At 40.5% G+C, this 20,797-nt stretch overlaps 1 protein-coding gene across 1 annotated transcript in view; it reads right to left on the bottom strand.

Moving 5' to 3' along the window:
• The window catches only part of TXNRD3 (thioredoxin reductase 3), a 69,084-nt gene extending 52,252 nt beyond the window's left edge, over nt 1-16,832 (bottom strand). The window contains 1 exon segment of the mRNA XM_032340349.1: nt 16,451-16,832. Within this exon segment, the coding sequence (XP_032196240.1) occupies nt 16,451-16,609 (159 nt within the window). The 5' untranslated portion in view covers nt 16,610-16,832.
• Between the last annotated feature and the right edge of the window lie 3,965 nt (nt 16,833-20,797).

The raw sequence follows: 20,797 nt of genomic DNA, 5'->3' as shown, positions 1-20,797 counted from the left end.
AGAGTCTGTTCCTGCTCCTCCTCCTCTGCCCTAGGTCAGTTTGATAGAAGCTCCACTTCCAGTGAGTATGGACAAGAAAAAGAGGTTCCTTATTCCTTAAAATCACTGTTACCAGAAAGGGCAAGCCACCAGCATTTCTGTCTCCCCACAGCTCTGAGTGGCAAAGGCTACATTCTTGGAGAGCGTGGCTAACAACACGGGGGCTCCTTTCCTCCCTTCCTCCACACAACCCCCACTCATAGAGCAAAGGCTCTACCCCAGGCTGAGACTATTACAGGGCAAGGTTTCAGAACGGAAGAGGTTAAGCCCAAAAGACCAGAGTTTACAGTCCCCACCCAAAACCCTGCCCATAAAGTAGGGTTGTCACAAATTCTTGCCCAGGGAAAGAGGTAAGCCATAAGATCAGAGAGCTCCAAAGCTCTATCCAAAAGAAATGACCTTATTTGAAACAGACCATGTGGAAGGCAAATCTAAAGGTAATGGACATTTTGGTGGTAAGCAACAAAGAGAAGGCTGGTGATTCCATTAGAGTAACAGGCTAAGCTGCAAGCCAGACAATTTTCCAAAGGAAACCGGCACAGAGATTGTTAAGAACAGTTCCTCTATGATCAGAATAAGCCACAAACATGCCTCAGAAACTGCCCCTGAACGGAGCCCAGATTTAACTGGACAAGAGTGTGGAACAATTTATACCCCAGGACATTGTCAAGAACAACAGAGCAACCAGCCTGCAATTGGGGGGCCTAACATCTGAGTATGATCCCGACAAGACAGAAAACATAACGCAAACTAGGTGATGGGGAGTAAGGAGGGCACTTGTTGGGATGAGCACCGAGTGCTGTACGAACTGCTGAATCAGTATACTTCATACCTGAAACTAAGAAACACTGTACGTTAACTGGAGTTAAAAAGAAAACTTAATTTGAAAAAAAGAAAAGAAAAAGAAAAACATTACACAGTCCACCAGAGCCCTGCTAAAATCTCTGTCATTCCAGGGTGACTGTGCACACATCTATGAGGGCACACTCTGAGAAGTGACATCAAAGGCTCCATCTTTTGGTGGAAATAAACTTCCCTAAGATAATCCCACCAACTTACTATAGAAAAATAAACAAGTAAACAAAACAAGCCAGAGAGGGAAGAGTCAGTAACTGGAGCTGCTACACAATCCCACCTGAAATGTCCAGGTTCCTATCAAAAACACTACGAGGCATTGAAAGAAACTGGATAGTGAATCCATACACAGGGAGAAAAGCAAACAAGAGAAACAGCCTGATACACAAAGCAGCCATTACAAATATGTTCAAAGAATTAAGTAAAATTATGCTTAGAGAGATGAAGAAAGGTAATAGAAATTATTTTTAAAAATCAAATGGAAAGTATAGAGTTGGAAAGCACAATAAAATGAAAAGTTCATTCCAGTGCTTCAACAGTAGATTTAAACTGGCAGAAGAAAGAATTAGCACACTTGAGGAGGGATCAATGCAGACTGATTGTGCAACCTCACACCACAGAGAAAGAATATTAAGGAAAAATGGAGAGTCTTAGAGAAGCATGAGACACTACTAAGCACACCAACATATAAGGTGAGAAAAAGGAAAAGAATAAAGAAGAAGAAAAAATGTTTAAAGAAATGTCCAAAATGTCCCAAATTTGATGAAAAGCAGTAATCTACATGTCTGAGAAGCTCAAAAATCTCAAAGTAAGATAACTTAAACGAAGCTCTGGAAACTGGTCCAAGATCTACAACAATAAAGTGTATGCCCAATGACGAAAATGCCACATTTAACTTGGTGGAAAATCCTGTAGCATCCTTAATGGCCCTTACCTCACCTATTCCTTGATGCTCAAAGTATAGTAAGAGCTTTGCAGCAGTCTGGCCCCAGTTGCCTTCCAGAAAATGCAGAGAGACCAAATTTGCAATGTTCTAAACTCAGGGCTGCCTAAGGGATTTGCCTCTATGATGCCTAACACAGACTACACAGATAGTCAAAAGTGGCTGGGGTCCTAATCTAAAGGAAGCCACGAGAAGCAGAGTGCATGGCTTGTGAAAACTGAAAAATGGGCTTCTAATAGGTAGACCCTGGAGGCAAGAAACTACAGGCAGAAGAATACAACGGAACAGCTAAGGTCCCAAGAAGAAGCAGAGGAGAGATTCTTAAGGAATTTACCCCACTTTAAAACAGCCCTGTATACAGGAAAACTGAGCCCATGTATGAAAAGCACATACAAATCCAGGGATGACAAATGCCCAGAAAAGGCCTAGGAAGAATTTAAGCCTTCATGCTGCACTGATTAGAGAAGTTCTTCCCCAGCAGGAAGTCAATCTGCAAAGACTATGAGAGGCAGCTGTTGTATATGCTGAACTTTCAACAAAAGATCATATACACACAAACAGAACAACATTTATACATATTATATTTTTCACAGGAAAAAATAAATCTCCAAAACATCCTGAACAAATACAGCCTTCCGATTTATTAGACAAAGACCTCAAAACAACTATTTTAAATACACTCAAAGAGGAAAGTACAAAGAGCTAACAGAAATCAGGAAATGACGTAGTAAACAAAATAAGATTGTCAGCCAAAAAGCAGGAATAACCACAAAGGAACTCTAAAACTGAAAAATACAATAACTAAATTGAAAAATTCTCTAGAGCAGTTGAATGGAAAACTCTACCAGCAGAAAAAGGAACCAGTGAATTTAAAGACAGGGAATTTGAAATTACTGAGTCTGAGGCACAAGAAGAAAAAAGAATGAAGAAAAATGAACATAGAATAGCAGCTTTGAGGAACATCATAAAATAGAACAATATATACAATATGGGAGTTCAAGAAGAAAGGATCATAAAGCTTATTTGAAGAAATTATGACCAAAAACTCCCCAATTTGAGGAAAGATATGAATAAACAAACATAAGAGGCTCAAAGAATGCCAAGAAGGAAAATCCCAAAGAGACTCACACCAAGACACATTGTAACCAAACTGCTAAAAAACAAAGACAAGGAGATAATACTAAAGGCAGCAAGAAAAAAGTAACTTATCAAGTACAAGGAATCCATTTAAGATTATCCATGGATTTTCAGTCAAAATCTTGCAGTCCAGAGGCAGAGGGATGAATCTTTAAAGTGTTAAAAGGAAAAAACTATCAGGACAGCAAGGTGGCCCAGTCGGTTGAGGGTCTGCCTTCAGCTCTGGTCATGATCCCGAGTCCTGGGATTGGGTCCCGGGCCTGCTTTTCCCTCTCCCTCTGGATACTCCCCCTGCTTGTGTGCTCGCTCCTCTCTCTCTCAAATATATAAAATCTTTAAAAAAAAGAAAAAAAACTGGGGTGCCTGGGTGGCTCAGTGGGCTAAAGCCTCTGCCTTTGGGCTCAGGTCGTGTTCCCAGGGTCCTGGGATTGAGCCCCACATCGGGTTCTCTGCACAGCGGGGAGCCAGCTTCCTCCTCTCTCTCTCTCTCTGCCTGCCTTTCTGCCTACTTGTGATCTCTGTCAAATAAATAAATAAAATTTTTAAAAAAGAAAAGAAAAAAATTATCAACCAGGAATTCTATATCTGGCAAAACCAACAAACAAACAAACATACAAACAAACAAAACAAGTAAACAAAAAATGGTCCTTCAAATATGAGGGAGAAATTAAGACTTTCCAGACAAACAAAAGTTGAGGGAGTATAAATACTAGAGCTGTCTTACAAGAAATGCTATAGGAACTTCTTCAAGTTGAAATGAAACAATGCTATACAGGCTTTGAGTTCCTTTGAATTTGAAAATGCAAAGTTCCTCAGTAAGAGTAAGTATATGGACAAACATACAAAGAAGTATTATTATAATTTTAGCTCATAATTTATTTTTTTTACTCTTTTATAAGATTTAAAAAAACAATAGCCTAAAAATAACTACAAACCTTTGATAATGGATGCACAACATATAAAGATATAATCTGTGAGACAATGTGAAATGCAGAACTATAAAAGAGCAGAGTTTTTATAAGTGATGGAAGTTAAATTGTTTTTTGAAACAATTTAATTTTGAAATTTTGTTATTTTTAAAAGTTTAAATTCAAACAAATGTTCCAAAAAGTTTTAATTATTTAATTTCAATTAAATATTAAGTGTTAATTAAATTATTTAAATTGTGTTGATTTTGTTTCCTACAACTTTGCTGAATTTATGAAGTTTTTTGGGGTACAATCATTAGGCTTTTATACATATATATTATATGTATAATTATTTAACTTTAATTAATAGTAATTAAATTATTTAAATCGGTGTTGATTTTGTTTCCTACAGCTTTGCTGAATTTATGACCAGTTTTCTTTGGTACAATCATTAGGGTTTTATACATATTATATTACAGGTAAAATTTATTAAATATTAATTAAAGTATTTAATTTTAATTTAATTCTAAATTTTTAAATTTGAAACAAATGTTTCAAAATGTTAAATTTGAAACAAATAATACCTTCAGGATGTTATATGTAATCCCCATGGTAACCACAAAAATATCTAGTAAATACACACAAAAGGACAGGGGAAGGATCACTAAAAAAATAAACACAAAAGAAGACCGTAAGAAAGAAAATGATGGACAAAAAAACTATGGTATCCACAAAACAAAATTGCATAAGTCCTTCCCTTGGGTTCCTGGGTGGCTCAGTCAGCTGAGGGTCTGCCTTTGGCTCAGGTCATGATCCCAGAGTCCTGAGACTGAATCCCACATGGGGTTCCCTGCTCAGCAGGGAGTCTGCGTCTCCTCTCTGCCCCCCCTGCTCATGCTCGCTATCTCTCTCTCTCTTTCAAAAAAATGAATAAATCTATTTAAAAAAAAAAAAAAGTCCTGAGTGAGGAGTCAAGATGGCGGAGAAGTAGCAGGCTGAGACTACTTCAGCTAGCAGGAGATCAGCTAGATAGCTTATCTAAAGATTGCAAACACCTGAAAAATCCATCGGCAGATCAAAGAGAAGAAGAACAGCATTCTGGAAACAGAAGAAAAAAACACTTTCTGAAAGGTAGGACTGGCGGAGAAGTGAATCCAAAGCGATGGGAAGATAGACCCCGGGGGGAGGGGCGGCTCCCGGCAAGCGGCGGAGCAAGGGAGCACAAAATCAGGACTTTTAAAAGTCTCTTCCGCTGAGGGACATCGCTCCAGAGGGCTAAACCAGGGCGAAGCCCACGCGGGGTCAGCGTGGCCTCAGGTCCCGCAGGGTCACAGGAGGATCGGGGGTGTCCTGAGTGTCGCAGAGCTTGCAGGTATTGGAACGGGAAAACCGGCTACAGAGGACAGACCGGCTACAGAGACAGAGCCGACAGTAAGCTCGCAGCTCAGGATTACCTTGAACCGGTCGCAGGCTCGGTGAGCTTGGAGTGCGGCCGGAGATCAGGCAGACGGGAGTAAATGGCACTGTTCTCTGAGGGCACACTGAGGAGTGGGGCCCCGGTCTCTCAGCTCCTCCAGGCAGGAGACCAGGAGGCCACCATTTATATTCCCATCTTCCGGAACTCTACGGAAAGCGCTCAGGGAACAAAAGCTTCTGAAAGCAAACCCGAGCGGATTACTCAGCCCGGCCCCTGGTAAGGGCGATGCAATTCGGCCTGGGGCAAAGACACTTGAGAATCACTACACCAGGCCCCTCCCCCAGAAGATCAACAAGAAAACCAGCCAAGACCAAGTTCACCTACCAAGGAGTGCGGTTTCAATACCAAGGAGAGCAGCAGAATTCAGAGGAGAAAGCAAAGCACGGAACTCATGGCTTTCTCCCGGTGATTTTTTTAGTCTTGCAGTTAATTTAACTTTTTCTTTTTCATTTTTTTTCTCTTCTTCTGCTAAAATTTTTTTTAACTTTTACCCTTTTCTTTTTTAACATTTTTTTAACTAGTTTATCTAATATATATATATATATATATATTCTTTTTATATTTTTCTTTATTCCTTTTTTTTAATTCTTTTCTTTTTTTTTTCTTTTTTTTCTTTCTTTCTTTTTGAACCTCTTTTTATCCCCTTTCTCCCCCCTCCCGATGTGGGATCTCTTCTGATTTGGTTAAAGCATATTTTCCTGGGGTTGTTGCCACCCTTTTAGTATTTTACTTGCTCCTTCATATACTCTTATCTGGACAAAATGACAAGACGGAAAAATTCACCACAAAAAAAAGAACAAGAGGCAGTACCGAAGGCTAGGGACCTAATCAATACAGACATTGGTAATATGTCAGATCTAGAGTTCAGAATGACAATTCTCAAGGTTCTAGCCGGGCTCGAAAAAGGCATGGAAGAGATTAGAGAAACCCTCTCGGGAGATATAAAAGCCCTTTCTGGAGAAATAAAATAACAAAAATCTAACCAAGTTGAAATCAAAAAAGCTATTAATGAGGTGCAATCAAAAATGGAGGCTCTCACTGCTAGGATAAATGAGGCAGAAGAAAGAATTAGTGATATAGAAGACCAAAAACAGAGAATAAAGAAGCTGAGCAAAAGAGGGACAAACAGCTACTGGACCACGAGGGGAGAATTCGAGAGATAAGTGACACCATAAGAAGAAACAACATTAGAATAATTGGGATTCCAGAAGGAGAAGAAAGAGAGAGGGGAGCAGAAGGTATACTGGAGAGAATTATTGGGGAGAATTTCCCCAACATGGCAAAGGGAATGAGCATCAAAATTCAGGAGGTTCAGAGAACGCCCCTCAAAATCATAAGAATAGGCCCGCACCCCATCACCTCATAGTTAAAATTTACAAGTCTCAGTGACAAAGAGAAAATCCTGAAAGCAGCCCGGGAAAAGAAGTCTGTAACATACAATGGTAAAAATATTAGATTGGCAGCTGACTTATCCACAGAGACCTGGCAGGCCAGAAAGAGCTGGCATGATATTTTCAGAGCACTAAACGAGAAAAACATGCATCCAAGAATACTATATCCAGCTAGGCTATCATTGAAAATAGAAGGAGAGATTAAAAGCTTCCAGGACAAACAAAAACTGAAGAATTTGCAAACACCAAACGAGCTCTACAGGAAATATTGAAAGCGGTCCTCTAAGCAAAGAGAGAGCCTACAAGTGGTAGATCAGAAAGGAACAGAGACCATATACAGTAACAGTCACCTTACAGGCAATACAGTGGCACTAAATTCATATCTCTCAATAGTTACCCTGAATGTTAATAGGAAAAAACCTAACCAAAGAGGCACAGAATCTATACTCAGAAAACTATAAAGTACTCATGAAAGAAATTGAGGAAGACACAAAGAAATGGAAAAATGTTCCATGCTCCTGGATTGGAAGAATAAATATTGTGAAAATGTCTATGATACCTAAAGCAATCTACACATTTAATGCAATTCCTATCAAAGTACCATCCATCTTTTTCAAAGAAATGGAACAAATAATCCTAAAATTTATATGGAACCAGAAAAGACCTCAAATAGCCAAAGGAATATTGAAAAAGAAAGCCAAAGTTGGTGGCATCACAATTCCGGACTTCAAACTCTATTACAAAGCTGTCATCATCAAGACAGCATGGTACTGGCACAAAAACAGACACATAGATCAATGAAACAGAATAGAAAGCCCAGAAATAGACCCTCAACTCTATGGTCAACTAATCTTCGACAAAGCAGGAAAGAATGTTCAATGGAAAAAAGACAGCCTCTTCAATAAATGGTGTTGGAAAATTGGACAGCCACATGCAGAAAAATGAAATTGGACCATTTCCTTACACCATACACAAAAATAGACTCAAAATGGATGAAGGACCTCAATGTGAGAAAGGAATCCATCAAAATCCTTGAGGAGAACACAGGCAGCAACCTCTTCGACCTCAGCCGCAGCAACATCTTCCTAGGAACATCGCCAAAGGCAAGGGAAGCAAGGGCAAAAATGAACTATTGGGATTTTATCAAGATCAAAGGCTTTTGCACAGCAAAGGAAACAGTTCACAAAACCAAAAGACAACTGACAGAATGTGAGAAGATATTTGCAAATGACATTATCAGATAAAGGACTAGTGTCCAAAATCTATAAAGAACTTAGCAAACTCAACACCCAAAGAACAAATAATCCAATCAAGAAATGGGCAGAGGACATGAACAGACATTTCTGCAAAGAAGACATCCAGATGGCCAACAGACACATGAAAAAGTGCTCCATATCACTCGGCAACAGGGAAATACAAATCAAAACCACAATGAGATATCACCTCACACCAGTCAGAATGGCTAAAATCAACAAGTCAGGAAATGACAGATGCTGGCAAGGATGCGGAGAAAGGGGAACCCTCCTACACTGTTGGTGGGAATGCAAGCTGGTGCAACCACTCTGGAAAACAGCATGGAGGTTCCTCAAAATGTTGAAAATAGAACTGCCCTATGACCCAGCAATTGCACTACTGGGTATTTACCCTAAAGATACAAACGTAGTGATCCGAAGGGGCACGTGCACCCGAATGTTTATAGCAGCAAGGTCCACAATAGCTGAACTATGGAAAGAACCTAGATGTCCATCAACAGATGAATGGATAAAGAAGATGTGGTATAGATACACAATGGAATACTATGCAGCCATCAAAAGAAATGAAATCTTGCCATTTGTGACAACGTGGATGGAACCAGAGCGTATCATGCTTAGCGAAATAAGTCAAGCCGAGAAAGACAACTGTCATATGATCTCCCTGATATGAGGAAGTGGTGATGCAACATGGGGGCTTAGGGGGTAGGAGAAGAATAAATGAAACAAGATGAGATTGGGAGGGAGACAAACCATAAGTGACTCTTAATCTCACAAAACAAACTGAGGATTGCTGGGGGGAGGGGGGTTGGAAGAAGGGGGGTGGGGTTATGGACATTGGGGAGGGTATGTGCTTTGGTGAGTGCTGTGAAGTGTATAAACCTGGGGATTCACAGACCTGTACCCCTGGCGATAAAAATATATGTTTATAAAAAAAAAAAAACAGAAACTTAAAAGAAAAGAAAAAGAAAAAGACAAATACCATATGATTTCACTCATGTGGAATTTAACAAACAAAACAAATGTGAAAAGGGAGGGAAAAGGAGAAGGCAAACCAAGAAACAGACTTAACTATAGAGAACAAACTGATACTTACCAAAAGAAAGATGGGTAGGGAGAAATAGGCGATGACAATTAAGGAGTGCACGTATTGGGATGAGCACTGGGTGATGCATAGAATTGTTGAATCACTATATCACATATCTGAAACTAAAAAAAAAAAAAGGCCTTCCCTAACAGTAATTACTTTAAGTATAAGTGGATTAAACTCTCCAATCAAAAGGCAATAGACTGGTAGAATGGATAAAAGGACAGGATCATGATGTTTAGAAGAGACTCATTTCAGAGCTAATAATACACATTAATTGAAAGTGAAAGGATAGAAAAAGATATTGCATGGATATAGTAAAAGAGAGAAGGGATGGCTCTACTGATATAAGACAAACTTTAAATCAAAACTGCTACAAGAGACTTAAAAGGCTAGTATATAATGATAAGGAGTTAATATACAAGATGCTATAACAATTATAAAATATATCTACCAAACATCAAAGCTTCAAATATACGATGCAAACACTAAACAAGTTGAAGATAGAAATGGACAAATTACAATTATAAGAGACTTCAATATTTCACTTTCAAAACTGAATAGAACAACCAGACGAAAGATCGATAAGGAACCAGAGGACTGAAAGAACACTGCAGACCAAATGGACTCATAGACAGATTACAAAACACTCTATCCAAGGTAAGCAAAATACAATATCAAGTACACATGGAACACTCTCATGACAGACTAAACAAGTCTTAATTTAAAAATGAAATCATACAAAGTATCTTTAGCTATTTGAGTCTTCTCTGTTTTTTCCTAGTATAACTAAAATTAATGTCACAGTAGAATGAAACTAAAAACCAACAGCAGAAAGGAAAACTGGAAAATCCAAAAATATGTGCAAATTAAACAACACACTCTTAAACAATTGGTCAATAAAGAAGTCACAAGGGAAATCAGAGAATATCTTGACAAAGGAAAATAAATCATACTAACCAAACATACCAAAATTTGTGGAATGCAGTGAAAGTAGAAGTATTAAAGAACAATATATCGCTATCAATGCTTATATTTAAAAAGAGAAAAGATCTTAAATCAATAACCTAACTTCACACCTTAAGGAACTAGAAAGAGCATATAACTAAACTCAAAGCTAGTAAAGGGAGCAAATGACAAAAACATTAGACAGAGATAAAACAGGGTATAGAAAACAATAGAGAAAAAAAAACAAAACACTTAGAGTTACTTCTTTGAGACGATACACAAAATTGACATAATTTTAGTTATACTAGGAAAAAACAGAGAAGACTCAAATAGCTAACATCAGAATTGAAAGAGGGACCATTATTAATGTTTTTACAGAAAGAAAAGGATTATGAGAGTACTATGAACAACTGTACACTAACAAATTAGATCACCTAGATGAAATTTATAAATTACTAGAAACACCACAATGTACTAAGTCTTGAATCATGAGTAAATGAATAGTAAATGTGAATAGACCTGTAACTAGTAAGGAGACTGAATCTGTAATAAAAAGCCTCCCAACAAATAAAAGCCCAGTACTAGAATGGCTTCACTGGTGAATTCTACCAAACATATAAAGAATAAACACCAATCCTCCTCAAACTCTTCTGAAAATTGAAAAGGGTACACTTCTAAACTCACCCTGTAAGGCTACCATTATCCTAATGCCAAAGACAGACAAAGAAACTATAAGAAAACTACAGACCAGCCACAGACCCTGATGAATATTAACACAAAAATCCTCAACAAAATACTAGTAATACAAATTCAACAGCATATTTAAAAGACTATACAACATGACCAATGGGATTTATTTCTAAAATTATAAGGATGGTTCAACATACAAACACAGATCAATGTAATATATGACATTAAAAGAATGAAGGGAAAAAAACAAGATCATCTCAATGAATGGAGATAAAGCATTTTAAAAAATTCAACATTTTTTCATAATAAAAACACTCAAAAAACTAAGAATAAAAGAAAACTACTCAACATACAGAAGGCCATATATGAAAAGCCCACAGATAATATCATAATTGATGGTGAAAGACTGAAAGCATTTCCTATAAGACTAGGAACAAAACAAGGATGCCCACTTTCACCATTTCTATTCAACACAGTATTGGAAATCCTAGTCAGAGAAATAAGACAAGAAAAAGAAATAAAAGGCATCAAAATTGGAAAAGAAGTAAAACTTTCTCTGTTCACTGACTATATCTGATATGTGTAAAACTCTAATGATTGTACCAAAAAAAAAAACTGTTCATAAATTCAGCAAAGTTGTAGGATACAAAATAAACACCAAAAAAATCAGTTGCTTTTCTATATATTAACAATGAACAACTAAAAGAGAAATGAAGAAAAAATTCCACTTAAATAGCATAAGGCAGCATACTGAGGAACAAACTTAGGAAGGATGCAAAGACATGTACACTGAAAACTACATGTTACTGAAAGAATTAAAGACACCAATAAATGTAATGAAAGCCCATGTTCATGGACTAGAAGACTTCATACTGGTAATACTACCCAAAGTGATCTACAGATTTATTGTAATCTCTATCAAAACCCCAAAAACAAATTTTACAAATGCACACAGATATTAGCCATTAACAAATGGTTAATGAGGACATGAAAAGATATTCAACATCACTAGCCATCAGGGATATGCAAATCAAAACCATAATGAGATACCACTTGGTGCCCATTAGGATAACTACTATCAAAACAAAAACAGAAATTAATAAGTGTTGGTAAGGATCTGGAGAAATTGGAAACTTTGTGCACTGTTTTTGGAAAAATGACATGGCGTGACCACTATGGAAAACAGTATGGTGGTTCCTCAAAAAATAAAAAATAAAACTACCTTAAATGTGATCTAGCAATTCCCACCTTTGGATATATATCCAAAGGAATTCAAAGGAGGAACTCAAAGACATATTTGTACATCCATGTTCACAGCAGCAACATTCACAATGGCCAAAAGGTGGAAGGGACCCAAATATCCATCAATGAATGAACTGACAAACAGCATGTGGTAAATACACACACACACAATGCAATATTATTTAGGAAAGAAATTCTGACACAGGAAACAACATGGATGAACTCTGAGGACACTGCTCAGTGAATTAAGCGAGTCACACATGATTCCACTTATATGAGGCAATGAGATTAGTCAAATTCATAGAGACAGAAAGCAGAATGTAGTTTCCAAGGTTTGATGGGGGGGGGGGGCGAATAAAGAACTCAGCTGGGGAAGATGAAAGATAGATGGCAGGAAATGGTTTCACAACAATGGCTAAAATAGTCAAGCTTATGTTATATATATTTTACTACCCCCAAAAAAGCTAAAAACAGATGTGTAAAATCTTAACACAGAAACATATGAATTCAGGGCTGGGGAAACACGGCTCAAAGTTAACATGGGGAAGGGGGTTTAAAAATATCAGGGCATTTTCTCCACTGTAGTCCTGGGCCATCATCTTGTATCTGACTTGAACAGTAGCCTCCTGACTAGTCTAGCGGCTTCCATGCTTAGTCTAATTTTCACACCACTGACAGATTTCAAATCACAGACTTTTCACTCCTCTTCTCAAAAGTCTGAGATGGCTCTGGCCTACATCATTAAGTCCACACTTACAAGGAGCATTTTAAGGTCTCATCAATATCACTTAGAAAGTAAATTTACAGCCATTTTCAACTTATGCTCTTGATTTCTATCATATCCCCTCCATCCAGCCACACTGTTTTCATTTTATCATCTCCTAGTTCGGCTTATACTAATTCCTTAGCTAGATGCTCTTTCTTACCTACAGATATCCAAAGTATCCCTCAAGGAACAGCTTAAATAGTTACCCTGAAGATTTTCTGATCCCTATAGAATCAATTGTCTTTGTCTCTCATTTCCACAGCCCTTGTTTTTTTACAGGTACCTCCTACAGGACAGGACGGCTACTTGATTACTGCTCACTGGACTATGAGTTCTTGGAAAGAAAGACCACAGTTTATTCTCTCATGTCCCAAACACTGGGCTCCCATAATGCTTGCTGAATGATATTAGTGGCCCAATCAAGGAGCAAGTCTCTCTGCTGGACTCTGTGCAGGTAAGGACAGATGTGGGATATGGCATCCAGTCTGGGTGATACATTTCAAAGGTTCATAGTCAATAACACAATCAATTGAGTGAAATGTCATCTGTACAGATAAATGATGTGAGCACATAAAGAAAGCGGGCTGCTTAGCCAGACAAGAAAAACATTCAGGGAAAATTCTAAAAGATCTGCCATCCAAGTGAACAGATTCTTAATTCTATGCACTGGAGCAACATGCAACTCCAAACTCAGTATATGTTTCAGGGAGACAAATTTTGCCTCAATTTTTAAAAAGATTCTTACAATCAGAGCTGTCCAATTATGTAATGGGACTGAAACTAGTGGCCACATTATTGAAGTGTTGACAAGCACAGGGTGGAGAATCAATTGTCCTAAGATTTTCTGCATCAGCAAAGGTTTGACCCAAGACCATTTATTAAATCAACACACATTAAATGCTTGACACTGTTCTAGTACCCAGTGATATAGCAATAGACAAGCACAGTTCTGATCTCTTGGCCCTTTTTTAGGCTCCAAATGACAACTTAAAAACAAAACTAAACAGGGGTGCCTGGGTGGCTCAGTGGGTTAAGCCTCTCCCTTCAGCTCAGGTCATGGTCTCAGGGTCCTGGGATCAAGCCCCACATTAAGCTCTCTGATCAGCAGGGAACCTGCTTCCCCCTCTCTCTGCCTGCCTCTCTGCCTACTTGTGATCTCTCTCTCTCTCTCTCTCTGTCATATAAATAAATAAAATCTTTAAAAAAAAACCAAAACAAAAGAAGGCAGTGCTTAGAACAGACCAGTATATATATAAGAACCAGATAAATGATGGGTGAGCATTCAAAAGCATTCTAACAAATGAAGCAGGGATAACTGATAAGTTATAAAGAAAAAAAACAAACTAGATCCCTGCTCAGCATCAAGTCCAGGTGGAATAAAGAAGGTGAGTGTGAAAAGCACACTCTAAAACTTCCAGGACCTAAAATAGGAGAGTATCTTTATGACATCAGAGTAGAAACAGGTTTCTTAAATGTGACATAAGCATGAATCGTCAAAGGAAAAAAAAAAAGTGACAGATTCAACTACAACTACATTAAACTTGGCAAATTTCAGTTAGCTAAAAGATCCCATAATCAGAGTGAAAAGAAAAGTCAAATCTGGCACATTTCCAACATATATATCCAAAGGATTAGTATCCAAAATATACAAAGAACACCTATAAAACAGTACAAAAATAAAAACATAATAGAGAAATAAGCAAAAGCTGTGACCATTTCATAGAAGAGGAAACCCAAATGACCCATAAACACAGAGAAAGATGTTCGGCTTCCTCAGGGAAATGCAAAATTAAACTACCATTTCATAACTGCCAGAATGGCAATAATTAAATTTATCAATTATTGGTAAGTAAGTAGAGCAAGGGGACCTGTTATACACTACCAGTGGGGGAGCCAACTTGTATAATCACTTGGAAAAACATCTTGGCATCACTGAGGTAAGGTAGAAATCATTTCAGCTTCAAAATATCTACTCTAAGATAAGTGTTACACACATGCACTAGAAGATATGTGCAAGCAAAGGCATGCAAGAACAAAACACTAGACACAGCACAATCAATAAACCATGATATGATTCATCCTAGGGATTACAGATATGAAAATTAACAAACCACAGCTACAGATACCAACATGCATGAATCTTGAAAACACAACTGTTGAGGAAAAATACCTATGAATGATAAAGTACCAAAACAAGCCATAAGGAACAAAATCTCATTTAAGGATATACATGTATTTGGCAAAACTGTAGAAAGGCAAGGAATTTTAGATAGTGGTTAGCCCGACAGGGGGGTATGTAACATGAATATTAATAAGGGAAACCTCACTAAATGTAGTTGAGAGATTTAGCAGGGATAGCTCTCCTGCTGTACCAATCTCACCAATTGCAAACACAACAAGGAAGAGAAGTACCCTGCCCAGATACTACTTTACTACCCAGCAGAAAGAATAACTTTCTTCTGCCCAGGGAAAAGGCCAGCCAGTGAGAGACTGTCACAACACAGCCAGTGAAAAGTGTTATGCTTGGAACTCCCAGTTTACTCCAATGGACTTTTTGTTTATAAAGCCTCCCAACACCACCTACCCCTCTGTTCAGTGGACTTGCCTATGGTTTCATGGTAGCTTGCTTGTCCTGGATTGTAATTCTTTGCTATTCCTGAATAAACCCATTTTTGCTAGTGAGATAACTAGCAATTTTGCTTTTTAAGGTTAGCAGTAATCAGGCAGAGATATCCAAGGTTCCCAAAATATTAGTGTTTTATTATTTTTTAAGATGTATATGCATAATATACATGTTTTCTGAAACAATATACAAGGCAATGTAAACTTGAAAATAAATCTGAAAAACATAGCCTATAACCTGACAAGCTTAACCTAATAGTTTATGGGTTTTGCATATTCCATTTATTATTATTTCAAGTTTTTGATAATGTATAGTTCAAAGTATTGAAAGTCCCTATCATACAGATGGGTCTATCTTCCAAAGGTTCGTTTCTAAGTGGGTTATTTTTTCCACTAAGAACAAATGTGCCCACCAAAATAATGCTGTATTCCAGGCAGTCCCCCCAAAGTTAAGGTAGTGTGCAAGACAGCTGAAAATTACCCATCACCTGGTACCAGGCTCTCACCCTTCATTATGTTCATTTTAAAAGATGTAGAAACCAGGGCTACGTGGGGTTCTGTAACCTGGTCCAGGTCACGTGGTTAAGAAGTGGGATCTGAATCCAGCTTTTGTCTACTCCCAAATGGTGGCCTCTCCTCACACCACTCTTTCACCATGCAAAAACTCTTAGAAATCCCTTTTATCTCTCCAAATAAACTCTTGATAAAGAAGCTAACGTCGGGCTAACAGCCAGAAAGGACAGGACCGGAGGTTAAAGCCCCGGGCCGAGTCCCCAGAATAAGTTTGCTGAGCCTAGCAGGTGGGCAACGTGGCCTTCCACCAAGGGTGCCAAAGGCGGCACGCCACGGAGCCCGGTCCTCACCACCACACCCCGCGCCCAGGTCCTGAGTCCCGGCCGCCGAGCTCTCAAGTGGCCTCCGGGTTCGCGTCCGAGGGCTGAACTTGCGGCACTCGGGCTCCAGGGTCAGGGGAGAGATAAGTCCCCAGAACTCTGGAAGACCCCTCTTCCCCCAAGCCCCCACAGCCCCTGCCACCAGTTTGCCGCGACCCCTGCCCGGCCGACCCCGCCCTCGCCCCGCCCTCGCCCCGCCTACCCGCGCGCTGTGCGGGCAGTAACTCTTGCTGAAGATCATCACTCGGTTGCCCTCGATGAGGCCCATGAGGCGGCGCCGCAGCTCCTCGCGGGCCTCGGAGAACGAGCGGCCGGTCCCAGGGGACGACAGGCGGGCCCGGCGCCCTGGCGGCAAAGACATGGGCACGCCGCGGACGCTGCCCAGGCGGCGGTTGGGGACCGCGCCCACCTTCACCGACCCCGGCGACGTCGGCGCCCGCGGCGGCGGTGGTGGCGGTGGCTGCGCCAGGGCGGCGGTGTCGCTTCCGGCCTTGCCGGGAAAGTTCAAGGACCGAAAGGCGGGTGGTGCCGCCGGGAGTGGGCCTGGGAAAGGGGAACCGCGGACACCACCCAGGCCCGGCACCTGCCACTAAGCCAGCCGGACCGCGGATCGCGCCGCCCCGCCCCCCGGCGCCGCCCCGCCCCCCGGCGCCGCCCCGCCCCCCGGCGCCGCCCCGCCCCCCGGCGCCGCCCCGCCCCCCGGCGCCGCCCCGCCCCCCGGCGCCGCCCCGCCCCCCGGCGCCGCCCCGCCCCCGGCCGCCGCCCCGCCCCCCGGCGCCGCCCCGCCCCGCGCATGCAAATTAGGCCTTTCCTGGCCAGCAGAGTTTGTGGGGAGTAGTCAGTCCTTCAGAAAGAGTTGAAGTGGACCTAAAGCTTCATTATCCGTTTAGTGTGCACATCCTCCGATTGCGCGTTGCCCCCTGTGAAGTACTTTCCATGCCTCGTAATCTCCACTAGCCTCCTGAAGCCATCTTTTTTTTTTTTTTGAAGGTTTTTTTTATTTATCAGAGAGAGAGGGAGAAAGCGAGCACAGGCAGACAGAATGGCAGGCAGAGGCAGAGGGAGAAGCAGGCTCCCTGCCGAGCAAGGAGCCCGATGCGGGACTCGATCCCAGGACGCTGGGACCATGACCTGAGCCGAAGGCAGCTGCCCAACCAACTGAGCCACCCAGGCGTCCCCTGAAACCATCTTAAAAGCAGACTTACCTCAATGAGGAGAGATGTTTCAATCTTATGAAAAGAGTGAATAAATAAAAGTCATCTTTAGGAAAGATGGTTATTTATTTTTTTTTACTTTAAGATTCCATTTTAGGGGCGCCTGGGTGGCTCAGTGGGTTAAAGCCTCTGCCTTCGGCTCAGGTCATGATCCAGGATCCTGGGATAGAGCCCCGCATCGAGCTCTTTCCTATCGCAACACAGGTTTTTTTTAAAGATATTTATTTATTTAGAGAGAGAGCGTGAGCTGGGGGGCAGGGGGGAGGCAGAAGGAGAAGGAGAGAAAGAATCTCAGGTAGACTCTGCACAGAGTGCGGAGCCCCACAAAGGCTCCACCTCACAACCCTGAGATCATGACCTCAGCCGAAATCAAGAGCTGGATGCTCAATCAATTCATTGAGCCATCCGGGTGCCCTACAACATAGTTTTAAGGCAAGTTTCCTAGTTTGGTGCCCCACAGTGCCTACTACACAGAATTCTGGAGGCACCTCTATACCAGAACAGGAATCCTGTATTTATCATTTGGGTAGGGGGATCTCAGGGCTGACTTGGTCACCATGTCCTATAACCCCTTGCACTGCAATGAATGAATGAAACCCCAACAAAGAGAAAGGTTCAATTCCAAACCCAGCAGGCTGACCTGGTCAGATGTCATCTCCAGGCTCTGTCTCAGGTTCACTGTGCTTCAGCCACATTGGCTTTCTCCCTATACCTTGAATATGTCAAACGCATTCCTGCCTTAGGGTCTTTGCATTTTCTGCTACCTTAGCCTAGAATGTTCTCTCCTCTCAGCCAGGCTAGCTCCTTCTTGTCAACAGATTCTTGGCTTAAATGGTGCCTTCACACAGAACTTTTGCTGTCCATCGAGAGTGCAATAGCCCTCTGTCTCCATCACACCGTACGCATTCTGGTTCTTTCGTGACACATTTATTGCTATTTGTGATTATCTTTTATAGTTACAACCAGTAAACCATACTCATTTTTTGCCTGTGTCCCCTCACCTGTCAGCACCACCAAAATGTAAGCTCCAGTGTGGGAAGGACCTCAGCACTCTAGCTCATGGCTCTATTCCCAGAGTCCATCTCTGCGCTTTGCTTGTATTAGGCACACATGAATGAATGAGTGAATCAAGCATGTCACAAATTGTCAGTGCATATATTACCATAATTTGCAGCCCCACTTGTCCCCATGTAACAGGTTGGGCCTCAAATCCTTTGCCTTCCTACCCTAGTCATCCAGAGAACCCCAAATCAGGGAGGTAGGGCATAGACCATGCCTTTCAGAAATTGCCACTCCTCCTGCCCAGGAGCTGTGTAACTAGCTATCTCATGCCTTTATTCCACAAGAATCTATTGAACATATACGGCTGTGTTCTGTGTCAGGGAATAAGGAAATGGATGGCAGTGTCTGTCTTCATAGTGGAACTTTTCAGGGAGAGATGTCAAAAAGAAGGGGTACAAATGGGGAAGTTGTTGTAAAGAGAGGAATATACGTAAGCTGAATTTGGTGAACTGAAAAGTAGTTTTCCCATGCAATGGGTTGTAAAAGGATCCAGACAGGGGAGGCAGCCCAACTGACCCACAGAAGCAGGGCACAGACCAAGCAATTTGGGGAAATTCTGGAAGATCCACAAATGGGCAGAGCTGAGGTGAAAATTAATGCTGATGAAATAAGCAGGGACCACATGGCTAAGACCTGATTGCCTTACTGCTCAAAGACTCTCTGGGAAGAAAAGGAGACAAAGACAATGACTTCAGGCAGGAAACAGCTGGCTGCCCTGTCAGCGTGAGCAAAGTTTATGAAGTGTGGAGTATAAAAATTAATAAAGGGAAGCCTCACTAGAATAGAGCAAGGAAGCCAGTAGGGTGAGCTCTCATGCCCTACCACAGATAGTCCATTGCAGCCTCAACAGGAAAAGAGGTAACAGGCATGTTCAAAATACTTTAGGCACCACTTCACTATCCCAGCAGAAGGAAGGTTTTTTCCCTGTCCCAGCAACAGCCCAGCCAATGAGAGGCTGTCACAGCTCAGCCATTGAAAAGCCACTAGCTTCAGCTCTTTCCTTTTGTTCTAAGGACTTGCCAATGGTTTTGTCTGTAGCTTTCTTATCCCAAATTGCAATTCTCTGCTACTCCCAAATAAGACCATTTTTGCTGGTAACATGCTGGCAGTTATATTTTTAAGATTAACAAGAGAAAATGAGGAAGAAAGAAAACACCAAGAGGGATGTCCCTTTCTTCGTCCTATTTAAGGTAAATTATTTGTGCCTTCTCTCTTTACCTCTTAATCAACTTTGCCATAGTGTTGTCTATTTTATTATCTTTTTCAAAGATAGTTTTAAATTTTATAAATTAAATTCACTTGTGTCTTAACTTATTAATTTATATTTTTACCTTTGTTTTATAGGAGTTCATTTTTTCATTTTTTCCTATTCCTTGTACATTGAATTCATTTACTTCTCTCTTGTTTCCTTTTTTAAAAAAAATAACTTAGCTAAAATAATACACACTTTTTTCTCCAAAAAAACTCAAGCAACACATAAATGTATAAAGGGTAAAATAAAAATACAGGATAATAATCATACCAAAGTATAGTAAAAAAAAATTATTTGTGATTTACCATGACCATCATTCCAAATGCCTCCCTAAATACTAAACAGATAGAAGTATAGAGAGAGACATAATTTTCAAATGTATGGTCATGCTAATTTTAAAGTAAAATACAAACAAGAATTGTTGAAAAAAAAGCTAAAGTGATACTGTAGGAATTATTTTTTCAGATTTTTCCAGATTTTTTTTTCCAGAGATGGTATTAGTTTCTCAAAGATCTCTTTAAAGAAGAGTGATCATGAATGATGAGATAGAGGTCATTAATTTTTAACAAGTTCCTACTTTCAATTGTATGTTTTTACTTGCTGGTAAGAAAAATGAAGAAATGAGAGCACTTATGTTCTCTGCTACCTCTCTGCCTCCTTGCCCGGAAGTTTTATGAATGATATTATTTTTATGTTGCCAGGCTTTATGACATTTATATTCTGTGCAGTAGTTCTACCTCTCACAACTCAATCTTTTTAATTTAGTGGATTTGATGCCAAGTACTGATCTTCTTGCTTCATCTTCTGTACTCTTGAATTTTATTTTTTTTAAAGATTTTATTTATTTATTTGACAGAGAGAAATCACAAGTAGATGGAGAGGCAGGCAGAGAGAGAGAGAGGGAAGCAGGCTCCCTGCTGAGCAGAGAGCCGGATGCGGGACTCGATCCCAGGATCCTGAGATCATGACCCGAGCCAAAGGCAGCGGCCCAACCCACTGAGCCACCCAGGCGCCCCTGTAC

The sequence above is a fragment of the Mustela erminea genome, chromosome 1 (assembly GCF_009829155.1).
Source record: "Mustela erminea isolate mMusErm1 chromosome 1, mMusErm1.Pri, whole genome shotgun sequence".
NCBI classification, from domain to species: domain Eukaryota; kingdom Metazoa; phylum Chordata; class Mammalia; order Carnivora; family Mustelidae; genus Mustela; species Mustela erminea.
This window is presented reverse-complemented; position numbering and strand designations above follow the sequence as displayed.